Genomic DNA, 21690 nt, shown 5'->3' with positions numbered 1-21690 from the left:
GTGTAGAGGGTCAGTGTAGAGTTATTGACAGCAGAGGGCAGTATAGACATGTATGAGGGCCAGTGTAGAGTTATTGACAGCAGAGGGCAGTATAGTGATGTGTAGAGGGTCAGTGTAGAGTTATTGACAGCAGAGGGCAGTATAGAGATGTATAGAGGGTCAGTGTAGAGTTATTGACAGCAGAGGGCAGTATAGAGATGTATAGAGGGTCAGTGTAGAGTTATTGACAGCAGAGGGCAGTATAGACATGTATGAGGGCCAGTGTAGAGTTATTGACAGCAGAGGGCAGTATAGTGATGTGTAGAGGGTCAGTGTAGAGTTATTGACAGCAGAGGGCAGTATAGAGATGTATAGAGGGTCAGTGTAGAGTTATTGACAGCAGAGGGCAGTATAGAGATGTATAGAGGGTCAGTGTAGAGTTATTGACAGCAGAGGGCAGTATAGAGATGTATGAGGACCAGTGTAGAGTTATTGACAGCAGAGGGCAGTATAGAGATGTATAGAGGGTCAGAGTAGAGTTATTGACAGCAGAGGGCAGTATAGACATGTATAGAGGGTCAGTGTAGAGTTATTGACAGCAGATGGCAGTATAGAGATGTATGAGGACCAGTGTAGAGTTATTGACAGCAGAGGGCAGTATAGAGATGTATGAGGACCAGTGTAGAGTTATTGACAGCAGAGGGCAGTATAGACATGTATAGAGGGCCAGTGTAGAGTTATTGACAGCAGAGGGCAGTATAGTGATGTGTAGAGGGTCAGTGTAGAGTTATTGACAGCAGAGGGCAGTATAGAGATGTATAGAGGGTCAGTGTAGAGTTATTGACAGCAGAGGGCAGTATAGAGATGTATAGAGGGTCAGTGTAGAGTTATTGACAGCAGAGGGCAGTATAGAGATGTATGAGGACCAGTGTAGAGTTATTGACAGCAGAGGGCACTATAGAGATGTATAGAGGGTCAGTGTAGAGTTATTAAAGGTAGAGGGCAGTGTAGAATTATTTTAGTGTTCACAGATTCAATATTGAAATAACTTTATTGGCATGTTTAAATGAGTTACATTGTCAAACATTCATAAATGTATAATTAATCACATGCACTGAAATCATATATTACTATATATATATATATATATATATATATATATATATATTCTGTGCAGTGACAACCGAAATCCATGTTATGAAATCCGACACCCAAATGCAATGACCTCTGTGTGATTTCATTACTGGTACATTCCGCCACTTTTGTCTTAGTGTTAGTTTTAAATTAGTTTAGTGATAATTACCCCAACCCAAATCACTTTGGGCATTTTAATAAAGATTTTATAAAGCTGTTTTCCTCCCAATGTAGGTGATTTTCAGCTTTTACTGATCTAGATGCTATAGAATTATATTACTTTCAAATAAAGCTAATTGATATGCCATATGGTATTAACATGTTTTGGGCACATTGTAGGCTACTATGGTAGTAAGTAATCACTTGATTTAAAAAGTAACCTAAACTCTTTTTTACATTTATTGAATAATAAAACACATTTTAGCTTTATATATGAATAGAAGAGAGAATTAGTTCAGTTTAGACAATTAGACCATTTCCAGCAAAGGTGTAGCTACACACGCGAGCGCGCACACGCCTCATTTTAATAAAGATTTTATGAAGCTGTTCTTCTCCCACTGTAGGCTATTTTCAGCTTTTAGTGTTCTACACAAAGATACTATAAAATTATATTATTTTCAAATAAAGCTAGTTGATAAACAATGACATGTTTTGGGCACATATGATAGTACTATGGTAGTAATCACTTTTTTTGTTTGTTTTTGGAAGTAACCTAAACTCTTTTTTTCCATGTTTAGAATAATAAAACACGTTATCTTTATATATGAACAGAAGGGTGTTCACTTTTGAGTGCAATTTCCAGCATGAGTGTAGCTAGGTTACACACGCGAGCGCGCACACGCCTGTACGCCCGTGCGCATGCGCAGTCCCCGTTTCAGCTCGGTCAGTTGCTGCTGCTGCTGTTTCTCTCGGAGAATCTCCGTGTTTTTCCGCCTCGTTCTCGCCCGCCGCGGTGTATGCGTCCGAATCCGACAACCGAGCCCGTGCTGCTCGGTCCAGACTCCCGGTAACGGCTCGTCTCACCTCGGCTCCGGGCGTTATGCGCTCAAATGAGGCCTACATGCTGAATCTGTCCTCCTCTTCCTCCTGCTCCTCCTCCTCCTCCTCTTCCCCCTCCCATGCATGAAGCTCACCGTGATGGCTGATGATCAACAACAACAGCCCGGTGTTCCCGGTGTTCCCGGACCGTCCCTGCAGAGCCTCGAGGCCACGGCACTGCAGTACAACAAGATCAAGAACTCCATTTGGTGAGAGATCCGATCTCGCACACATTGCATGCATCTGATGGCTGGCACTTGTAACGGGATGTCTGATTCCATTGCATGTTATGTTTTGATTGTTTACAGCCTTATTTCAACTGGACAGTGGGCCTACATGTGATTTCGTTGCATGCAATATCTGATTTCAGATGCATGATTTCATTGCATGATGTCTGATTTGATCTCATTGATTATCTCGTCATTGCACTGGACGTAAGATGTCATTGAACAGTGCATCTCATTTCAGATTCAAGTTATATCTAAATTCAGTGCATGGGAATGTCTGATTTCAATCCATGGGTATGGGGATTTTGTTGCATGGGATTATGTCTGATTTCAGTTTCTTGCATATGATGTCTGATTTCATTGCATGGACTTTCTGATGTCATTGCATAGAATGACTGATTTAATTTCATGTGGCATATCTGGTTTTTAAATGCATGTAATATCAGATTTCAGTGCATGTGATTGTCTGGTTTTTAATTTCATTTGCATGTCTGTTTTCAGTTGCAATGGATGTATGATTTCATAGTATGGGGATGAAGTCTTGAGTTTTATCTGATTGACTTAGGCTACTTATGCCATTGCATCGGATGTCAATCGGACTTCAATTTAAAGTAATATCTGATTTTAGTGCATGGGAATGTCTGATAATGCATTTTGGCATGGAACATATGATTTCAGTGCATGCGATTATTAATACTTCTGAATGCATTGCATTGGATGTATGATTCCATTGACTTGGATAAAATTTATCCAAGCATGCAGATTTTATTGCATGGACTTTCTGATGTCATATCTGGTTTCAAATTGCATTTTATGTAATTATGTCTGATTTCTAATTTCATTGCATTTGGATATCTGATTTCAGTTGCAGTGGATGTATGATTTCATTGCATTCTGATTTTTATCTTGATTTTCTTCAATGCATGTCTTGTCATTGCATTGGATGTCAGATTTCTAACACATCTGATTTGAAATGCAAGTAATATATAATTTAATGCATGGGGATATCTGATATCATTTAATGGATTGTATGATTTTGTTGCATTTGATATATGATTTCAGTGCCTGTAAATATGTCTGATTTCTGATTTAATTCTTTGGATATGATTTTGTCTGATTTGATTGCATGGGTTTTCTGTTGACATCTTGTCATTGTGTAGGATGTCTGATTTCATGGCATGGCATGTCTGATTTCAAATTCAAATATATGATCTCAGAGCATGGAACTCAATCAGACATCCCATTCAACTGAAATCAGACTTTCCATGCAGTGATATCAGATAATCCATGCAATGCAACTAGACATCATCCACATGCAATGCAACGACATTAGAAAACCCATTAGACAAAATCAGACTCCATCCCCATGCAATGAAATCATATATTATGGTCATTTGAAATTGAATTTTGAAAGTGACGTCAAGCATCCTTTGCATTGAGATCCCATGCAGTGACATCAGAAAATCCCCATGCAAAATCATACATCCATTGCAACTAAAATCAGACATCCATGATCATTAACCTAAGATGTCCACAAAAGCTTATTTTCTCCAGAACCAACAAACCCGTTCATTTAATAGGCATGTGTAGTAGAAAATGCACATGCCCTGACTCGACCTTTGACACTGTCATTAATAATGAAAGAAAAGTCCTGCTCTTTCTACAAATTCTTTTATCTTAAATGAAACCACCTCCAACAAATGCCCTGCCTGTTATCTGGAACTCAGCAGCATGTCTTGTTTTCACTGTGTTTATACTTTTTTTAATCAAGCATAACCGCACTAACAATCCTTGTTTTTCTTGTTTTGCAGCAAATCTGTACAATCAAAAGTGGAGAGTATATTGGTAAGTCTCTCATGTAATTACTTATGAACATTTAGTGTTATCAGACTCTAAATTCATATTCTGCATGAGCCGTGCTCGAAGGTGTTGTTTATAATGCATATGCATTCTGTATTAATGCAGCAAGTTGCAATGTTGTTTGACAAGCATAAAGCGCTACAGTTAATAAACTGTATTATTTGGCGGAAGAATATATATATTTAAAATATTATTTATAAATGTAACAATTTATTGAATATTGATGTCTTATCATATTACTGTTGCCACTGTTTATAAAGATAATTGGCTTTTTTTTTTAAAGTAATATTGGGTAAATATTGCATTAAAAATGGATAGAAATGCCTTTCATTAATGTCATTTTTTTAAAAAAGACTTCTGCAAAAATTTTACATTTCCTATCAAAATTAAAATGAAAGAGCTTATGTAATTGCTGTTGTTTTATATTGTTATAAGAAAATATCTTAGATTGTTGTATATCATTTTCTTTAAATGCATTCGGGTCCAATTTGACCCGGAAGAGGTCATTTCAGGATTATCATGGTAAAAACATGGTAACATTCAAGACTTTAAAAAGTTTGCACATTCACTCATTAATGAGAAGTTACTTATCAGATATAATATGGTTTAAGTTGAAAAATATTAAATTATGACTCTCAGACCCGAGAATGCAATGGGAATGTATACAGTTTTGTTTAATGCATAACAAGGGTTAATTTCTACTACTTCTACGTCTTTGAGCAGAATTGGTGTAAATAAGCTTCTTGTCAGTGCAAGTGATTATAACTTAATGCTTTACAACTCAAGTACCACACATTTTGCAGATGAATAGTTTTCTACACCACATTTGTTTGTTGTTAAGTAGCCTAGGCTTTTTTAGTTTGCTGAGAACAATCTTTTATGTGAGTTAGGCAAACTAGACAGAAATATCCACAACTTTCAACCGCTAATGTTCAAGACAAAGCTGACAAAAATGAAATTCAAAAGTCAGTCCTTGCAGGCTTTTCTATTTTATGTTAATTATTGCTTTTGTATATATATATATAAACGAGTGTCATGACTCCAGTAACAAACAGTTGTAGTCATGGAGTCCGTTACCAGGAAGATGAAAACAGGGTTCAGTCACACATTTAAAGCAACCAAAACTTCCTTAAACGAATAATGTGTTATAGTTTGATTTGCTATTTTTAGCTCACTTTTGAGTAATATGCCACAACTTATAATGAAATAGAATAGAATTGAATGGAATGTAATACTATAGAATGTTTATCGTCATGAGGCCGGGCTGGTGGAAGTACAGCTATATGTTCACAGCTTTTCAACAGTGTGCAAATGTACAAGTACAGTAAAGTAATAAGCTTCTAAAGCTTCAGTATGAATGATTCTTTCACCAGGTAATGTAGTTAATTAGTATGACTGTGGCTGTTTGTGGAAGCAATGCTGTAATGTGGTGCATTATTTTAAAATGTGTAACGGGTTTGTGTTTATCTGTATGTTACAAACAAGGCTTATCCAGTCAGAATTTAGAGTTGAATCTGATTCCAATCAGAATTTAGAGTTGAATCTGTTTTAAATCAGAATTTAAAGTTGAATCTTTCTGATTCCTATGGGAAATTCAAGTTAAATCTGTTTCCAATCAGAATTTAAAGTTGCATCTGTCTGTTTCCAATCAGATTTTAAAGTTGAATCGATCTGTTTGTAATCTCAATTTAGAGTTGAATCTGATTCTTATCAGAATTTAGAGTTGAATCTGTTTCCAATCAGAATTTAAAGTTGAATCTATCTGTACATCAGAATTTAGAGTTGAATCTGATTCCTATTAGAATTTAGAGTTGAATCTGTTTCCAATCAGAAATTCGAGTTGAATCTGTTTCCAATCATAATTTTGAGTTGAATCTGTCTGCTTCCAATCAGAATTTAGAGTTGAATCTGTCTGTTTCCAATCAGAAGTTCGAGTTGAATCTGATTCCTATCATAATTTAATTGAATTTGTTTCAAGTCCGAATTTAGAGTTGAATATGTTTCAAATCAGAATTTAGAGTTGAATATGTTTCAAATCAGAATTTAGAGTTGAATCTGTCTTTTTCCGATCAGAATTTAGTGGAATCTGATTCCTATCGTAATTTGGAGTGGAATATGTTTCAAATCAAAATTTAGAGTTGAATCTGTCTGTTTCTGATCAGAATTTAGAGTTGAATCTGTCTGTTTCCAATCAGAATTTAGTTGAATCTGATTCATATCGTAATTTAGAGTGGAATATGTTTCAAATCAGAATTTAGAGTTGAATCTGTCTGTTTCCAATCAGAATTTAGAGTTGAATCTGTCTGTTTCCCATCAGAATTTAGAGTTGAATCTGTCTGTTTCTAATCATAATTTAGAGTTGAATCTGTCTGTTTCCCATCAGAATTTAGAGTTGAATCTGTCTGTTTCCCATCAGAATTTAGAGTTGAATCTGTCTGTTTCCCATCAGAATTTAGAGTTGAATCTGTCTGTTTCCAATCAGAATTTAGAGTTGAATCTGTCTGTTTCCCATCAGAATTTAGAGTTGAATCTGTCTGTTTCCAATCAGAATTTAGAGTTGAATCTGTCTGTTTCTAATCATAATTTAGAGTTGAATCTGTCTGTTTCCCATCAGAATTTAGAGTTGAATCTGTCTGTTTCCCATCAGAATTTAGAGTTGAATCTGTCTGTTTCCCATCAGAATTTAGAGTTGAATCTGTCTGTTTCCCATCAGAATTTAGAGTTGAATCTGTCTGTTTCCAATCAGAATTTAGAGTTGAATCTGTCTGTTTCTAATCAGAATTTAGAGTTGAATCTGTCTGTTTCTAATCATAATTTAGAGTTGAATCTGTCTGTTTCTAATCATAATTTAGAGTTGAATCTGTTTCCAATCAGAATTTAGAGTTGAATCTGTCTGTTTCTAATCATAATTTAGAGTTGAATCTGTTTCCAATCAGAATTTAGTTGAATCTGATTCCTATCGTAATTTAGAGTGGAATATGTTTCAAATCAGAATTTAGAGTTGAATCTGTTTCCAATCAGAATTTAGAGTTGAATCTGTCTGTTTATAATCATAATTTAGAGTTGAATCTGTCTGTTTATAATCATAATTTAGAGTTGAATCTGTCTGTTTATAATCATAATTTAGAGTTGAATCTGTTTCCAATCAGAATTTAGAGTTGAATCTGTCTGTTTCTAATCATAATTTAGAGTTGAATCTGTTTCCAATCAGAATTTAGTTGAATCTGATTCCTATCGTAATTTAGAGTGGAATATGTTTCAAATCAGAATTTAGAGTTGAATCTGTTTCCAATCAGAATTTAGAGTTGAATCTGTCTGTTTCCCATCAGAATTTAGAGTTGAATCTGTCTGTTTATAATCATAATTTAGAGTTGAATCTGTTTCCCATCAGAAATTCGAGTTGAATCTGTTTCCAATCAGAATTTAGATTTGTATCTGTCTGTTTCCGATCAGAAATTCGAGTTGAATCGGTTTCCAATCAGAATTTAGAGTTGAATCTGATTCCTATCATAATTTAGAGTTGAATATGTTTCAAATCAGAATTTAGAGTTGAATTTGTCTGTTTCCAATCAGAATTTAGATTTGTATGTTTCCTTTAAGAATTTAGAGTTGAATCTCTCTGTTTCCCATCAGAATTTAGAGTTGAATCTGTTTCCAATCAGAAATTCGAGTTGAATCTGTTTCCAATCATAATTTAGAGTTGAATCTGATTCCTATCAAGAGCGTAAAGTTTTATTACTCAGTGATTGGCCAGTCACCTGTTGCTGCTGTACAGCCAATCAGAGGCAAGATATTTGTGGCAATAGCCAACAATACATTGTATGGGTCAAAATTATCGATTTTTCTTTTATGCCAAAAATCGTTAGGATATTAAGTAAAGATCATGTTCCATGAAGATATTTAGTAAATTTCCTACCGTAAATATATATATATATATATATATATATATATAAAATTGTGAGTGAATGCAGCACAAACGCGAACATATAGACAACTTTAAAAGGCGATTTTCTCAATGTTTAGAATTTTTTTATTTTTTTTTATTATTTTTATTTTTTTCACCCTCAGATTCCAGATTTCCAGAGTTGTATCTCGGCCAAATATTGTCCTATCCTAACAAACCATACACAAATGGAAAGCTTATTTATTCTGCTTTCATGTGATGTATTAATCTCAATTTGTAAAAAATTGACCCTTGTGACTGGTTTTGTGGTCCAGGGTCACAAATATCAGCCCTAGCATTGAATAGATGGATTTATAACGGCTACCTGGTGCATTTAGGAAATAACAGCGAATTGTCTTTTATTTTTTTATTTACTGCTCATTGGCTGTCAAGCCTCACCCCATTCATGAGTGCCGGTTTCCCCTAGCAACAAAGAGGCAAATAGAATAGGAAGAGGTGAGAGGAATTCATTCTCACCAGCCAATTGAAAGCGAGGTGGGAGGAGCCTGTGCTGAAACGAAGTGTGTGTCAGCATTGACATGCATGTTTACTGACAAGGTTTACATGGCAACTGGCTAAAAGCTGAGCAGGACCGCAGGTTTGCTGGTCATATGCGCAGACACACTCCAGTATTGTGTGTCTGTCGGACTCGAGGGGACCTGCTTTTCCCCTTTGAATACGCCTACCCTGCGCTAATGAATGCAGGAGAAAACAGTGATGTCATGGACTGCGAAGTCTTGCAGGGGCCGAAATAAATGTTTGGCTACTGGATATCTTGTGTAATCTATATTGGCCTTGATCAACCTTCGAGTGATCAACCTTTAAGTGTCAAAGACTAGCTAAAATGAGCAAAATCACATAACCAAATATAATAAATCAGTTTTTCTATAAAATGCTTGGTGTGAAAGACTACAGATTTCACATCCAAACACCAAATGAACTGACAGTTTAAGTTGTTTAAGTTAATTATTTCTTATAATTATATTGATTTTTACACTGTGAACATGCTTGTTTGTTTGTTTTTAGTGTAAAAATAATATGAAACTTGTCTGAAATGCCCTTGTGTTCTTCATTTACGCAGCAAGATGTTGAGAAGTTTACAGATATCGAAAAGCTCTACCTCTACCTTAAGTTGCCTTCTGGTCCCAGTAGTGGCAATGACAAAAGGTACATGTGATTTTTAATCTATTTATTCCTTTCCATATCCCCTCCCTTCCTTTTATGATTTGAACACCTCAAAAACCATTTGTGATCTTTGTGCTTTGCAATATCAAATACACTCATAGCATATAGTATGTCTGATGTTTATTATTCACTCATTCAGTGAAACATGCATATCTAGTGAGATGCATTGATGTAACAAAATCAAGAAGTGTACAAGTATAATTTTTTTCAGGGGTTCATTAGTTCATAAAGGTTCATTAGTTAATATATTAACTAACAATGAGCAATACATTTATTACAGTATTTATTATCTTTGTTAGTGTTTGTTAATAAAAATGCAGTTGTTCATGTTAGTTCACGGTGGATTAACTAATGTTAACAAACACAACCTTTGATTTTAATAACGTATTAGTAAATGTTGAAATGATTATACTAAGATTAATAAATGCTGTAGAAGTATTACTCATTCTTAGTTTGTCAACTAATGAACCTTAGTGTAAAGTGTTACCCATTTTTCTTTGTAAGATTGCCTATTTTTGCATTTGTTCTTTTGCATCATGCTGTATTGAATCATATGAGCTAATCATTTCACCATTTAAATAGATTTTGTGTCAATTATGACATTGCAATACCAAGCTTCCTGTGTTTTATCATTTGTTTCCCCTTATCTGTCCATCATGTCAACCCCTCTTTCCCAACATGATGTCCAATAGAACTGAAAATCAGAGGGGCTCTGCAAGTCCTGCACTATGGTACTACAACTTTAACTATATCACAGGGAAAAAACATTCTTGAAGTAATTTGTATAACGTGATATATTATACAGGAGCAACAAATGTACACACATATGTTTCTGCAACTACAGCATCACTGTTTCAAGCCTCCCTTTCCCTCTGTTTTTCCCCGTAGTGACCAGAATTCAATGTCATCCAGTCGGACTCAACAAACATACGCGTTCAACTGGATCCGAAATCACTTAGAAGAGCATCCGGAAACCTCACTGCCAAAACAAGAGGTGTACGACGAATACAAGTGAGTGCGATCTAATGCAGTGACGGACAGGATTTGTTTGCTTGTGCTCATCGGATTCTCATGCTGTGTTTTGTTGTTGTTTTTTTTAGGAGTTATTGCGACAATCTGGGTTACCATCCTTTAAGCGCAGCTGATTTCGGGAAGATCATGAAAAATGTTTTTCCGAACATGAAGGCACGTCGTTTGGGCATGAGGGGGAAATCAAAATATCCTTTTCTGTGGAAATTTGAAATGTCACATACAGTAATGCAATACATCTTTTAAAACAAACTAAATGCATAGATCATATGTGACCCTGGACCACAAAACCAGTCACATGGGTCAATTTTTTTTAAATTGAGATCTATACATCATCTGAAAGCTTAATAAATAAGCTTTATTAAATAAGCCAGTGATGTGTGGTTTGTTAGGATAGGACAATATTTGTCCGAGATACAACTATTTGAAAATCTGGATTCTGAGGCAAAAAAATCTAAACATCGAGAAAATTGCCTTTAAAGTTGTACATTTATGTTCACGATTGTGCAGCATTCACTCACAAAAATAAGTGTTTTATATATTTACGGTAGTAAAATCAGATCAAAAGCACGCACATCCAAAGCAATATGTTGCTCAAATTGGGTGCTCGATAAGAAAATATATAAAAAAGGGGAAAAAAAGTCGGCACATCATGGCTCCAAAAATGTGAAAATGTAATAATAGACTCACACACAGGTGGTAACGCTTCGAGTGCGTAGGCTCTTCGTCAGATGATTAAGAGTTGAACACACCACACCTTTAGTGAAATGAACAATTTGATATTCGTCCGTTTCTTTTAAGATTTGTTCCTGATTTTGTTGTTTTGGTTTTATGCAGGTATCATTATTTAAATAGATATTAATTTTGTATGTTTACTTTGATTCTCACATTTAATATGCATTACATATCTTTTCTGGGTGACATTAGTATTATAAATTTTTTTTGTTTTATTTATTTATTTATTTTTTGTATGAATTATTATTATTATAAAAAAAAAAAAGTATATATTTGGGGGGGGGGGGTCACTTGTGAGTATAAAGGCGTGGTGTGTTCAACTCTTAATTGTCTGACGAAGAGCCTACGCGCTCGAAACATTACCACCTGTGTGTGAGTCTATTATCAAATTTTTGCACATTTTTGGAGCCATGGTGTGCCGACTTTTTTTCCTTTTTTATATATTTACGGTAGGAAATTTACTAAATATCTTCATGGAACATGATCTTTACTTAATATCCTAATGATTTTTGCCATAAAAGAAAAATCGATAATTTTGACCCATACAATGGCTATTGCCACATATACTCGTGCGACATGTGACTGGTTTTGTGGTCCAGGGTCACATATGTGAGAAGTCATGAGAATTGTTGTGAACCTTTACGATGGATCACGTACTGCTACAGTGGTCTGAGGAAAAAAGCATTTGTGCACATGCCGTCACTCCCAAACCTGGACTTACACAAATCAGGAGATGGGGTGAGTGTCCTGTTCTATAATAATATTAAGAGTGATTTCTGGAGGATCATGTGACACAAAACAGTAATGATAATGAAAATTCAGCTTTGCATCAGGAATAAATTACATTTGAACATACAGTATATTCATGTAGATAAATTGTATTGATATTTCACAATATTACTAGGGATGCACAGATATGAAAATTTGGGCATATATCGATAACCGATAATTCTTTATATTTTAAAGCTGATAACCGATATAATGGCCGATAAATCTAAATCCAAATTTTTATATAATTTTTGAGAGCCTGATTACAAAAAAAAGTTTCATCATTAAAAGCCATGTCCCAAACACACAATTATAATGTTCTCATGATAATGTTATGTAGCCGATATGACAGACTCGCTGCACATGTTGCACTCAACCGTATTTTCCTTTTTGAAAGGGATTCCAATCATATTCAAGCAATTCAAAACCATCATGTTGAACAGTGTGTATCTGAAGTGTCTCAGCTGAAGGAAATAATACATTATTAATCAGCTTTAATGTATCAGCCACATTTTCTTATCAGGCCGATAACGATAACACCCCAAAATGATCATATATCGCACGAGACCGATATGGTGGCCGATATATTGGGCATCCCTAAATATTACTCTTTTTTTTTTTTTTTTTTTTTTTTTTTGCAGCTTCGGCGTTTGAGACTTATAAACATTTCACACTTTTGACCAGTCATGTAATATTTTCACCAGTCATCACTGATAAGCAATCCCCTCTTATCTGTCTGCTGCTTTAGTGTGAGTTGTTGGAGTCGACCGGACAGTCTCCCAGTGCCGAGGACGAGATGCGTTCTGCTGCCTGTGGTCTGGTCTGTGAATGGGCTCAGAAGGTGTTGAGTCGCCAGTTTGACAGTGTGGAAGAACTGGCACGCTTTCTTCTTAACAGTCACTATATAGGCACCAAGTCCATGGCAGCTCTTACTGTTATGACTGGAACCCCAACAGGCAAGACACAAAAATTACCTCACTTACAAACTTGCATGATTAAACTTATCATTGTTTTTTACTTTAACTCTTTTTATTGATGCTTTTCAATCAGAGAGTTTCAAACAGAAAGACAATACAGTATTTGTTTCAACATATTAACCAAGAAATCCAGATGAAATTAAACAAAAGCATTCCTTACTCTCAGAGCCAGTTACACATAAAAAGAGGGGAAAAAAGAAAAGGATTATAAATACAAGTCACATTCATTTATATAGCGCTTTTAAGAATATGGATTGTTTCAAAGCAGCTTTACAGTGATTATAGGAAATTACCATAACATATTGTTTAGGCTTTACAGCAGCTCTAGGATAAAGTTATTGTCCAGCTAACGTTAGTTTTGATTGATTGATTCACTTCCATTGCAAAGATCATTAGTTATTGACTTAGGGGCCGCTAACACGACACCGTTCTAACGGGAAAACCCTTTGCATGCTCCAAAACATACTAGTATAGTACAAAACAATATCAGTAAAATAATATTAAATTAAAATATATGTGTATTACATAAATGTGTGGTAGCAATATAGACAAAATACAGCAAAAATTAAAACCTTACTAAGAGAGAGAAAAAACTAAACAAAAAAACTTGCACCTTTTTAAACAATCACAGAAAAAACCAAATACAATTTATTTCCCTTTTTCATGTACTCTGTTTCTTAATCAATCAGGGGTGAGAGAGAGGACAAGAAAATGTATCATTGTTTTTAACTTAAACCTATTTCCTAAAAATGCCAGGTATGAAAACCCCTACGTCTGCGTTTGTGCCAACCGGTGAAGCCAACTCATTCCTTCCCCAAGTGAAGACCCTCCCTTCGCCTTCTGTAGACGCCAAACAGCAGCTTCAGCGTAAGATCCAGAAGAAGCAGCAGGAGCAGAAGCTCACCTCTCCTTTGCCCACCGATGCCCAGGTGAGAAGGGCCGAGGCGGGCACACCTGTCCCTGGGTCCAGCCTGACCTCTGGAAGTCCTGCATTACTGTCCCCTCAACCAACCATTGGCATTGTGGTTGCTGCTGTTCAAAGTCCTATCACAGTAAGGAGATTTTGGTTGCTAACGGGTTGGGGTGTGACGAGACACTTATTTTAGAAGACGAGACACGAGATTGGGTTCACGAGACGAGATTTTTGCACAGTATTTTATAGAAATCCTCAATGACAAAATTCATGATTGGAAAAATAGTCGGCAGGTGCATTTTTGAAATGTTTTAGCTAATAATCTTGTAATAAATATCATTTCAGTTCTACTTTCCGAGTATGAATTATCAGTAACGCATTACAATAAGGTTCATTAGATAATATTAGTTAATGTATTAACTAACATGAACTAACAATGAGCAATACATTTGTTACAGCATTTATTAATATTTGTTAATGTTGGTTAATAAAAATACAGCTGTTCATGTTAGTTCACAGTGCATTAACTAATGTTAACGAACACAACCTTTGATTTTAATAACATATTAGTAAATGTTGAAATTAATATTAACTAAGATTAATAAATGCTGAAGAAGTTTTGTTCATTCTTAGTTCATGTTAACTTATGTAGTTAACTAATGAACCTTATTATTAAGTGTTACCAAATTACCATATGCATTGAAAGATAACAATATACAAGCACTGTAAAAGGTTTTGCCACAAACTCAACTGACTTGCTTTTCTCCTGTATGATTTTTAAGTCTCTTCAGTCCTTACTGTACATGATTTATGACCTCCTAATTGAACTACTTTCCACATATTGAACATAGAAATAAAAACAGTACAATGGTTTTATTTTTAGAAAAACTGCAAAACGACAGTATGCCGCGGTGGGCACTGTAATGTAATGTCAATGTAGCGGTGGCATATTCTATGCTAATTTCACCCTCCCGCTCCGTCATGGCGATATCGCGAGACAGCTTTTCACTCAACGAGAAATCTAGAAATTTAGTCTCGCGAGATCTCGTGGCACGAGATCTTGTCACACCCCTACTAACAGGGTGACTTGATATTTCTGGATGGACAATTGCTTCAACTATTGTTTTGTTTTGCAGGTTCAGAGAAGTAGGCAACTAATGACCTCTCCAAGTCCTGTGGGGGCAGCAGAGGGAAAAGTTGTACCGGTTAACTTCCAGGTCGTGACACAATCTCTTAAGCAGTCTCCAAAAACACCCCAGAATATCTCTGCAAGCCCAGTTGGTGACCGGTTGGCCAGACACCGATATGCCCAGATCTTACCTAAACCTTCCGCCACAAGCGCCATTGCACTTCGCTCACCCCCAACGCTCCTCATCACCAACAGCCCCATCAAGACAGTGATGCCCACGCCTCATGTTAGCTCTGTAAATGTGGTCAAGATGACTGCAATATCGCTAGCGCCCAACAGTAGCAGTAATAGTAGTACTCCTACCCCGTTGCGACCTGCGTCGGCAGGCATCAGTAGCACAGCTTCCCAGGAAGAATTTAACCAAACCCAGCAAGCTCATAACGGGGCGTCTGCCATCTCTCTTCAGTCATCTGGATTTGGGAAACCTGGACGTCCTTCTATAACCCCAAACCCGTTAGCGTCCACCATTACCAATGAGGTGAAAGTGACATTCGAAGCTGTGAATGACAGTAACTCAGCTATTTCTGTTGATAAACAAAGCACTGCGTCAGGAGCAAGTACAGGACAAAAGAACGAAAGAGCCACTAAATACCGGGCTTCCAGTGAACCCTCTCTGCTTATTAAGGCGTCCCCTGTGCCTGAGAGAGTTATAAGGGCCAAGAGTGACTCTACAACCCCTTCAAGTACAATCATGGAGGCTCTTGCCCCAAGCAGCAATAACAACAGCAATGATCAACCAGAAAGTACTTTGTATTTAACTGTTACCAGCCAGAATGTAGACGCCGAATTGTCATCCATTTGTGCGGTGGCAACTGCAAGCACTTCTTCTAAAGATGCTGGTCTCTGTCTAAAAAGCCCTCGAAAACGCTCTGCATCTGTTTTGGAAACCCATACAATCCCAGTTAAAAGAGTATTCGTTTCCCAGCAACCTTTGGATGTTAGCACCAATGCCAGGCCTGGTCTTGTAATATCAGCTAAGAAGATCCAGAGACCTGGCACCCCAGCAAGACCAGAGAGTGCTCCATGCAAAGTTACGCTAAAACACAGTAGCTCTTTTCCAACTCAAATCTTGGCTCTTTCCGATACTCCCATTGGAATCTCTCGGACTGTTAATCCTCAAATCGAGAATGAAGTTGCTGATATCAGCCTGAATGAAACAGCTTCTGGTAATAGCACAACTTTATTGCAACAAATCCCAAGTCACCACCAAATCAGCAGTGTTGTTTCTCAGGAGGTATCCGCTGTAAGTGAGCTCAAGAGCTCGCTGCAAGACTTCTCGCAACAGATGCAAGCAGAACACAAGCAGAATGCAGCTAATCCGTTACCGTTGATGGCAACTGAGACCTCCAGTCAGCTCTCTCTTCAGCAGGACATTGTTGATTTTGCAGGAGCCCAAGCTAGCATTGACTATTTCCCCTTCAATGATGATGATATGACCCAGGATAGTATCGTAGAAGAGCTCGTTCAGATGGAGGAGCAAATGAAGCTAAATAGCAGCTTGCAATCCTACCTAAGTTGTGTGGATATATCCCTACAAGGTCAAGCCACAGTTGGACAAGGAACAATCATGTCGCCCCATCAGACAAGTACGCAGTTCTATCATTCTTCCCATAGTAGTGCAACGCCAGTGCACACGCCAACTCCGACGCCTACGCCAACACCAACGCCTACTCCAACTCCTACCTCCGAGATGCTACCAGGGGGGAATAGCATGACCAGAGAAAGCCCTTGTTCCCGAATGGCAACTGTTACCCCAGTTGATAGCATCTTAGGTGGGCGCCATACACCCATTAGCACTCCATTGTCAAACTGCAGTAGCAGTGTTCCTCCAAGTCCCATTGAATGCCGCAATCCCTTTGCATTCACTCCTATCAACTCCAGTATAACTGGTTATCATGATGGTAGTGTTGTGTCCAGCAGTCCAGTGAAGCCCATGCAAAGGCCTATGGCCACCCACCCAGATAAAGCCAAGCTGGAGTGGATAACCAACAGGTACAACAGCACCGCAGGCTCTCCTGTTATCTCAACCAACTCCACCATTGCTATCCTCCCCAGTTACCAGGATCTGGTCGAGGACCATTTCCGTAAACCACACGCCTTTGCCATCCCAGGCCAATCTCTCCAGTCTCAGTCAAGGCATCAGGATGGAAACTTCGGAAGGTTAACAGCCGTTTCTCCAGTGCAACAAGGACAGCAAACCACCCTTAGTAGCAGGCAAGAAAGTTTCGCTGTCCCAGCTCCGTTGGACAATAAAGGAGCCGGAAGCACATCCACATCTGGAACCTTCCGGTGTCGTAGCGTTAGCCCGGCAGTTCGCCAGCGTAACCTCAGTGGCACCACTGCACAAACAGTCACCACTCAGAGGTCTGTTGTTTCTCCCTTTAATTGCCCCCTGACATCTGAGGTCCTTAACATTCTGGCCAACAACCAGTCGGTGGTCAGTGCCAGCACCTTGGCCCAAAGGAGCCAATCAGTGCCGCTAAACATCATGATGCAGTCTGAGCTGCTACCTGTCAGTCACCAGGCGCAGCAAAGCAATAGCGCTAAGATCACAACCGTGCTTCTCAGCAAGATGGACACGGACGGAGACGATGCAGTGCGAGGCCTTGGTGTAAATAACCTGCCCTCCAATTACACCGCACGGATGAACTTAACCCAAATCTTGGAGACGACACAGGGCTTCACCGGAGGCCCCAACCCTCAGAACCAGCAGCTGCCTCTGGACTCAAGCCCTTCGCCATTTGACTTCCAGAAGACGGGTTACCTCATAAGCACGGGAGAGGAACAAGTCGTCTTCTCCAGTGGCGACAGTCAAGCACAATCAGGCTCTGGACTGCAACAACCGGAAGAGCAGCTTGAGCTCCAAGAACCGCAATTGGAGCTGCAAGATCAACACCTACAACTCCAGAATCAACAGCTGCAACTTCCAGATCAGCAATTACAACTCCAAGACCAACAGTTGCAACTCCAGGACCAACAGATGCAACTTCAAGACCAACAATTGCAACTCCAGGACCAACAATTGCAACTCCAGGACCAACAGTTGCAACTCCAGGACCAACAGTTGCAGTTGTCAGACCAACAACAGTTACAAGATGATCCAGATCTCACCCGGCAGCACTTGTTGCCCCAAACCTCTCAGCAGGTCGTGCATCACGAGCAACAAGAGCAACTGGACTTCAACACTACCGTTAAGGATCTCTTAGGGGAGGACAGCCTCAACCCCAGTTCACAACTCGTCGGACAAGTGGCATCTGAACTTAGCGCGGTCGCTTCTGACTTTTCCAGCGATATCCGGTTGACTTCTGACCTTTCTAGTAGCATTAATGACCTGAACACTTTGGACCCCAACTTGCTGTTTGACCCCAGTCAACAGCAGGACCAATATGAAGATGCCACACTGGAAGAACTGAAGAACGATCCTCTGTTTCAGCAGATTTGCAGCGATACTGTGAACTCTGCTGGTTTTGATTGGCTGGAGAATAAAGACCAGCCAACCGTGGAAATGTTGGGATAATATTATTTCCTGTTCCTTTACTGTTGATGTTGCTGTTGTCATTGTTGTTTATATTTATGGTTTCTGTACAGCGTTTTGTTTTTTTGTATTGCAACGTTTTGTGTATCCAAAAATGTTGAATGACGTGTCTGTGCAGCAAAATTCTGGATGCTTTGGACTTGTCCAGTGTAAAGTGCCAGCCTGAGGTAAATCTCTTACAGGCATGTGCTTTATCAAATGTTTTTATTTAATTTAATTTTTTAACAATTGTTTTGTTTGTATCCCAATTGATTTCGTGGATCATTCCAGTCTTTTCTCCCTATTATTCAGAAGTAATTTATCTTGGATGGTCAAATAATTCATCTGGTTCCAATTGATAATGAAACATCACCTGGTGCACAAGCATATCCTTGATTTAATTCACACTCTTTTATATGTTTCCATCCACTAAAAAAAGTGGATATTGAGAACCTGCATGCAATATTCCAAGTGACAAGTCATTGACTTTGGGTAAAAACACCCTTTCTAGATGGTCATATAAGTATCTTTTATTGTGGCTTTGCGAGATTGGTTTGAGTGTATTCAAATATCGTAAGTACAGCAGAGGTGAAATATCACATCTACATATCGTAAACCAGTCAGTTCAATGAACTGCAAGGTGCTACTTGGTGCTGACTTAAAGAATCGCATTTACTGAATCTCTCATCAGCCGTCATTGGTTTTGTCAAAGTGGTTTTACACATTTTTGGGGGGAAAGGTTATTTAAGGCCATACAACTTGTACTGTTAAATCCAAACTGTTGGGGAGGGATGAGATTTGTGCTATATACGTAAAAAAAAAGAAGACTCGTCTGCCTTATTTCCAGAGTCTAAGGCCTTATTCCATCTCATAAAAGGCTTTGATGTTTTGAATTCAAGAACAAACTTGGTGCACTTAAAAAAAAAAAAAAAAGGTGTTGTGTATTAGCGGTGAACATTTCTTGATCGTCTCTTTAGATGGTCGCTAGCCATTTGTAGGTTTCTGCGCCTTTTTTTGCACATCATTTCAAACTGGTAGTGACAATGGTATGGTGATGGCTAAGATATTCTTTCCAACTCGAGATCGACAGGACAACCTGTGTAGTTTCTCCGGCCTTAACTCCATACCAAAGAGAAGCTGTCAAAGAACAAGAGACGTTGCGGTTTCCATCTTCAATTGGCGTCATCCAAAAGGGATCTTGTAGACAATGTTTGTTTTTTATCTGCTTTGTTTTTATCAGATTGCGGGATGAATCTTGTGTAAATTATGTATATGGCGGATGTACAGATAACTATGGTTTGGGGAGCATGTTGTACAAGTTCACAAAGGCTAAATTTCTAGGCTGTTCAAGTTAGTGCGACATTTGTATAAAATAAAAAAAAGGACATAGTGGTCATTATGAAATTTCCATTTTATCAAGACGCTAACGGTGATGGTTTGTAGGTAGATGAGAGTGCCCTTATTAAGAAAACTTTGAGGAATCATAAGTCCATAGCCAGCACGATATCTCGCTTGTTACGTTTCTGGCTTTCTGTGATGTGCTAGTAAATGCTGTCTGTTGGATCTGTAGCTTGCTAATGTACCATATTTCTTAGGAGTTTATTGGTTCCTGCATACGCAGATGTGATGTGTATAAATGAGAGAGGATGTTATAGCATGGATTTATCGAGAAAAAAAAAAGAAATTAGATGAGGCTTGAATATAAAGGCGTTCATTTTATCGTGACTATGTTGTGTGCGGAGGCGAATCAAAGGAGCGGACACTGGAAATGGTTTTGAAGTTCATATTATTGCACTAAAAGCTTTTTATATTGTTTGTTTATTTCTGTCGTTTTAAGGAACAATTGGTGCCCACGCTATTTTTCTTCTAATGACAATAAAAAGCTAAAAGGGGAATAACTCATGCTAGAAAATGACAATGAATAAACGCCTTGTGTAGCAATGAGCTCTAATCTCAATGAGATCCGCGTTGTACGACTTTCTCGTACCTGAGAAGAAAATATGAAAATACGAGATTTAAAAATGACATTATTAAAGCAGTGTGTTTTTAAAAAAGAAAAAAATCCAACATGCTTCACCATGTTATAAAATGACTGTATGTGCGCATGTATGTTAAAATATCTATGGTAGTATTTGTCGTGACCACTCTTTTAGCCAATCAGAGCACTGGTATCGTTAACCAGGTCAAGAGGAGACAAACGTAGTTCTATATGCATTTTATGATGTTTACTAAGTTAAAATAAGTCTGTTTCTGTTCATGAATGTTGTTCTATTGTTATTGTTTCTTATTTGGTTTTGAATATATCCTTTTTATATATAAAAAATAACGCCTATGTGAAGAAAGCTGTAAATATTTTTTATGTTCTGGCATTCATCGAGGCACTGATTAATAACCATTTTTTTATTTTACAAGTCCGACTCCGGTTCTCTTTTGATACGCAGGGATTGATGCCGCAGTTGGTCCGATGTCTGGTAGGAAAACATGTTCATTCTGTCTGTCCGTTTGGATCTGTAGATTTGAGCCTTCTGATGTGCTTGTTTATCTGCTCTATGTGGACAGTAGCTTGTTAATTTTTGCAAAAAGCGTTTCAGCGATGTTTTGTTCTTTTCTCTCTTTTTTTTTCCAATGGAAAGTACTCACAGGTGAGATTTTTTAAGTGGTTTTAAAAGCCAATAAACATTTTTTTAAACAACACTGTTGTCCTGTGTTTGTGCAGTGTTGCTGCTGTGAGCGTAACGTCGCCCTCTGTTGCTTCACATTGACACTGCAGCTAAAGAACATGATGGTCATATCATGCATGACTGACAGGATCATCATCAACATTCTTCAATATCAAGTATAAAATATAACATTTCTGTTCATATCATCCAAAACTATTTAATACTCTTACAGCTGATATCACACATGCACATTAGGGGATTTTAATTTTATAACAGAGTTAGCTTTTGTTTGACGTTACTTAATTGTTTTTGTGTTTTCAATTATTTTACTATGTTTATAAGTATATATATTAGGAAGATTTGTCATTATGTAAATATATTTTTATATATAATTGTAAAAAAAAATTATTGTTAGTGTAATTTTACCATTTAAAAATGACATATAATTATATTTAATAATAATATAATTAATTAATATATATATAATTATATTTATTGTTATTTTAATATATATATAATATATAAACATATATATTCAT

At 37.5% G+C, this 21690-nt stretch overlaps 1 protein-coding gene across 1 annotated transcript; it reads left to right on the top strand.

The window, feature by feature from the left end:
* Positions 1-1956: 1956 nt before the first annotated feature.
* rfx7b (regulatory factor X7b) lies at positions 1957-21183 on the top strand. Its single transcript, XM_082160619.1, has 10 exons — positions 1957-2360; positions 4190-4223; positions 9263-9348; positions 10059-10097; positions 10255-10377; positions 10467-10583; positions 11784-11868; positions 12647-12854; positions 13632-13927; positions 14925-21183. The coding sequence occupies exons 1-10, from the start codon at positions 2236-2238 to the stop codon at positions 18492-18494; spliced, it is 4683 nt and encodes a 1560-aa protein (XP_082016745.1). The 5' UTR covers positions 1957-2235; the 3' UTR covers positions 18495-21183.
* Positions 21184-21690: the final 507 nt, after the last annotated feature.

Source organism: Leuciscus leuciscus, assembly GCF_965113295.1.
Source record: "Leuciscus leuciscus genome assembly, chromosome: 25".
NCBI lineage: Eukaryota > Metazoa > Chordata > Actinopteri > Cypriniformes > Leuciscidae > Leuciscus > Leuciscus leuciscus.
The sequence above is the reverse complement of the archived record's forward strand: the minus strand, read 5'-3'. Positions and strand labels throughout refer to the sequence as shown.

Coding starts and splice junctions, on each gene's coding strand:
- rfx7b (XM_082160619.1), top strand. CDS start 2,236: ATGAAGCTCACCGTGATGGCTGATGATCAACAACAACAGCCCGGTGTT. Junction 4,224..9,262: donor CAAAAGTGGAGAGTATATTG/GTAAGTCTCTCA, acceptor TCATTTACGCAG/CAAGATGTTGAGAAGTTTAC. Junction 10,584..11,783: donor GGCATGAGGGGGAAATCAAA/ATATCCTTTTCT, acceptor ACGATGGATCAC/GTACTGCTACAGTGGTCTGA.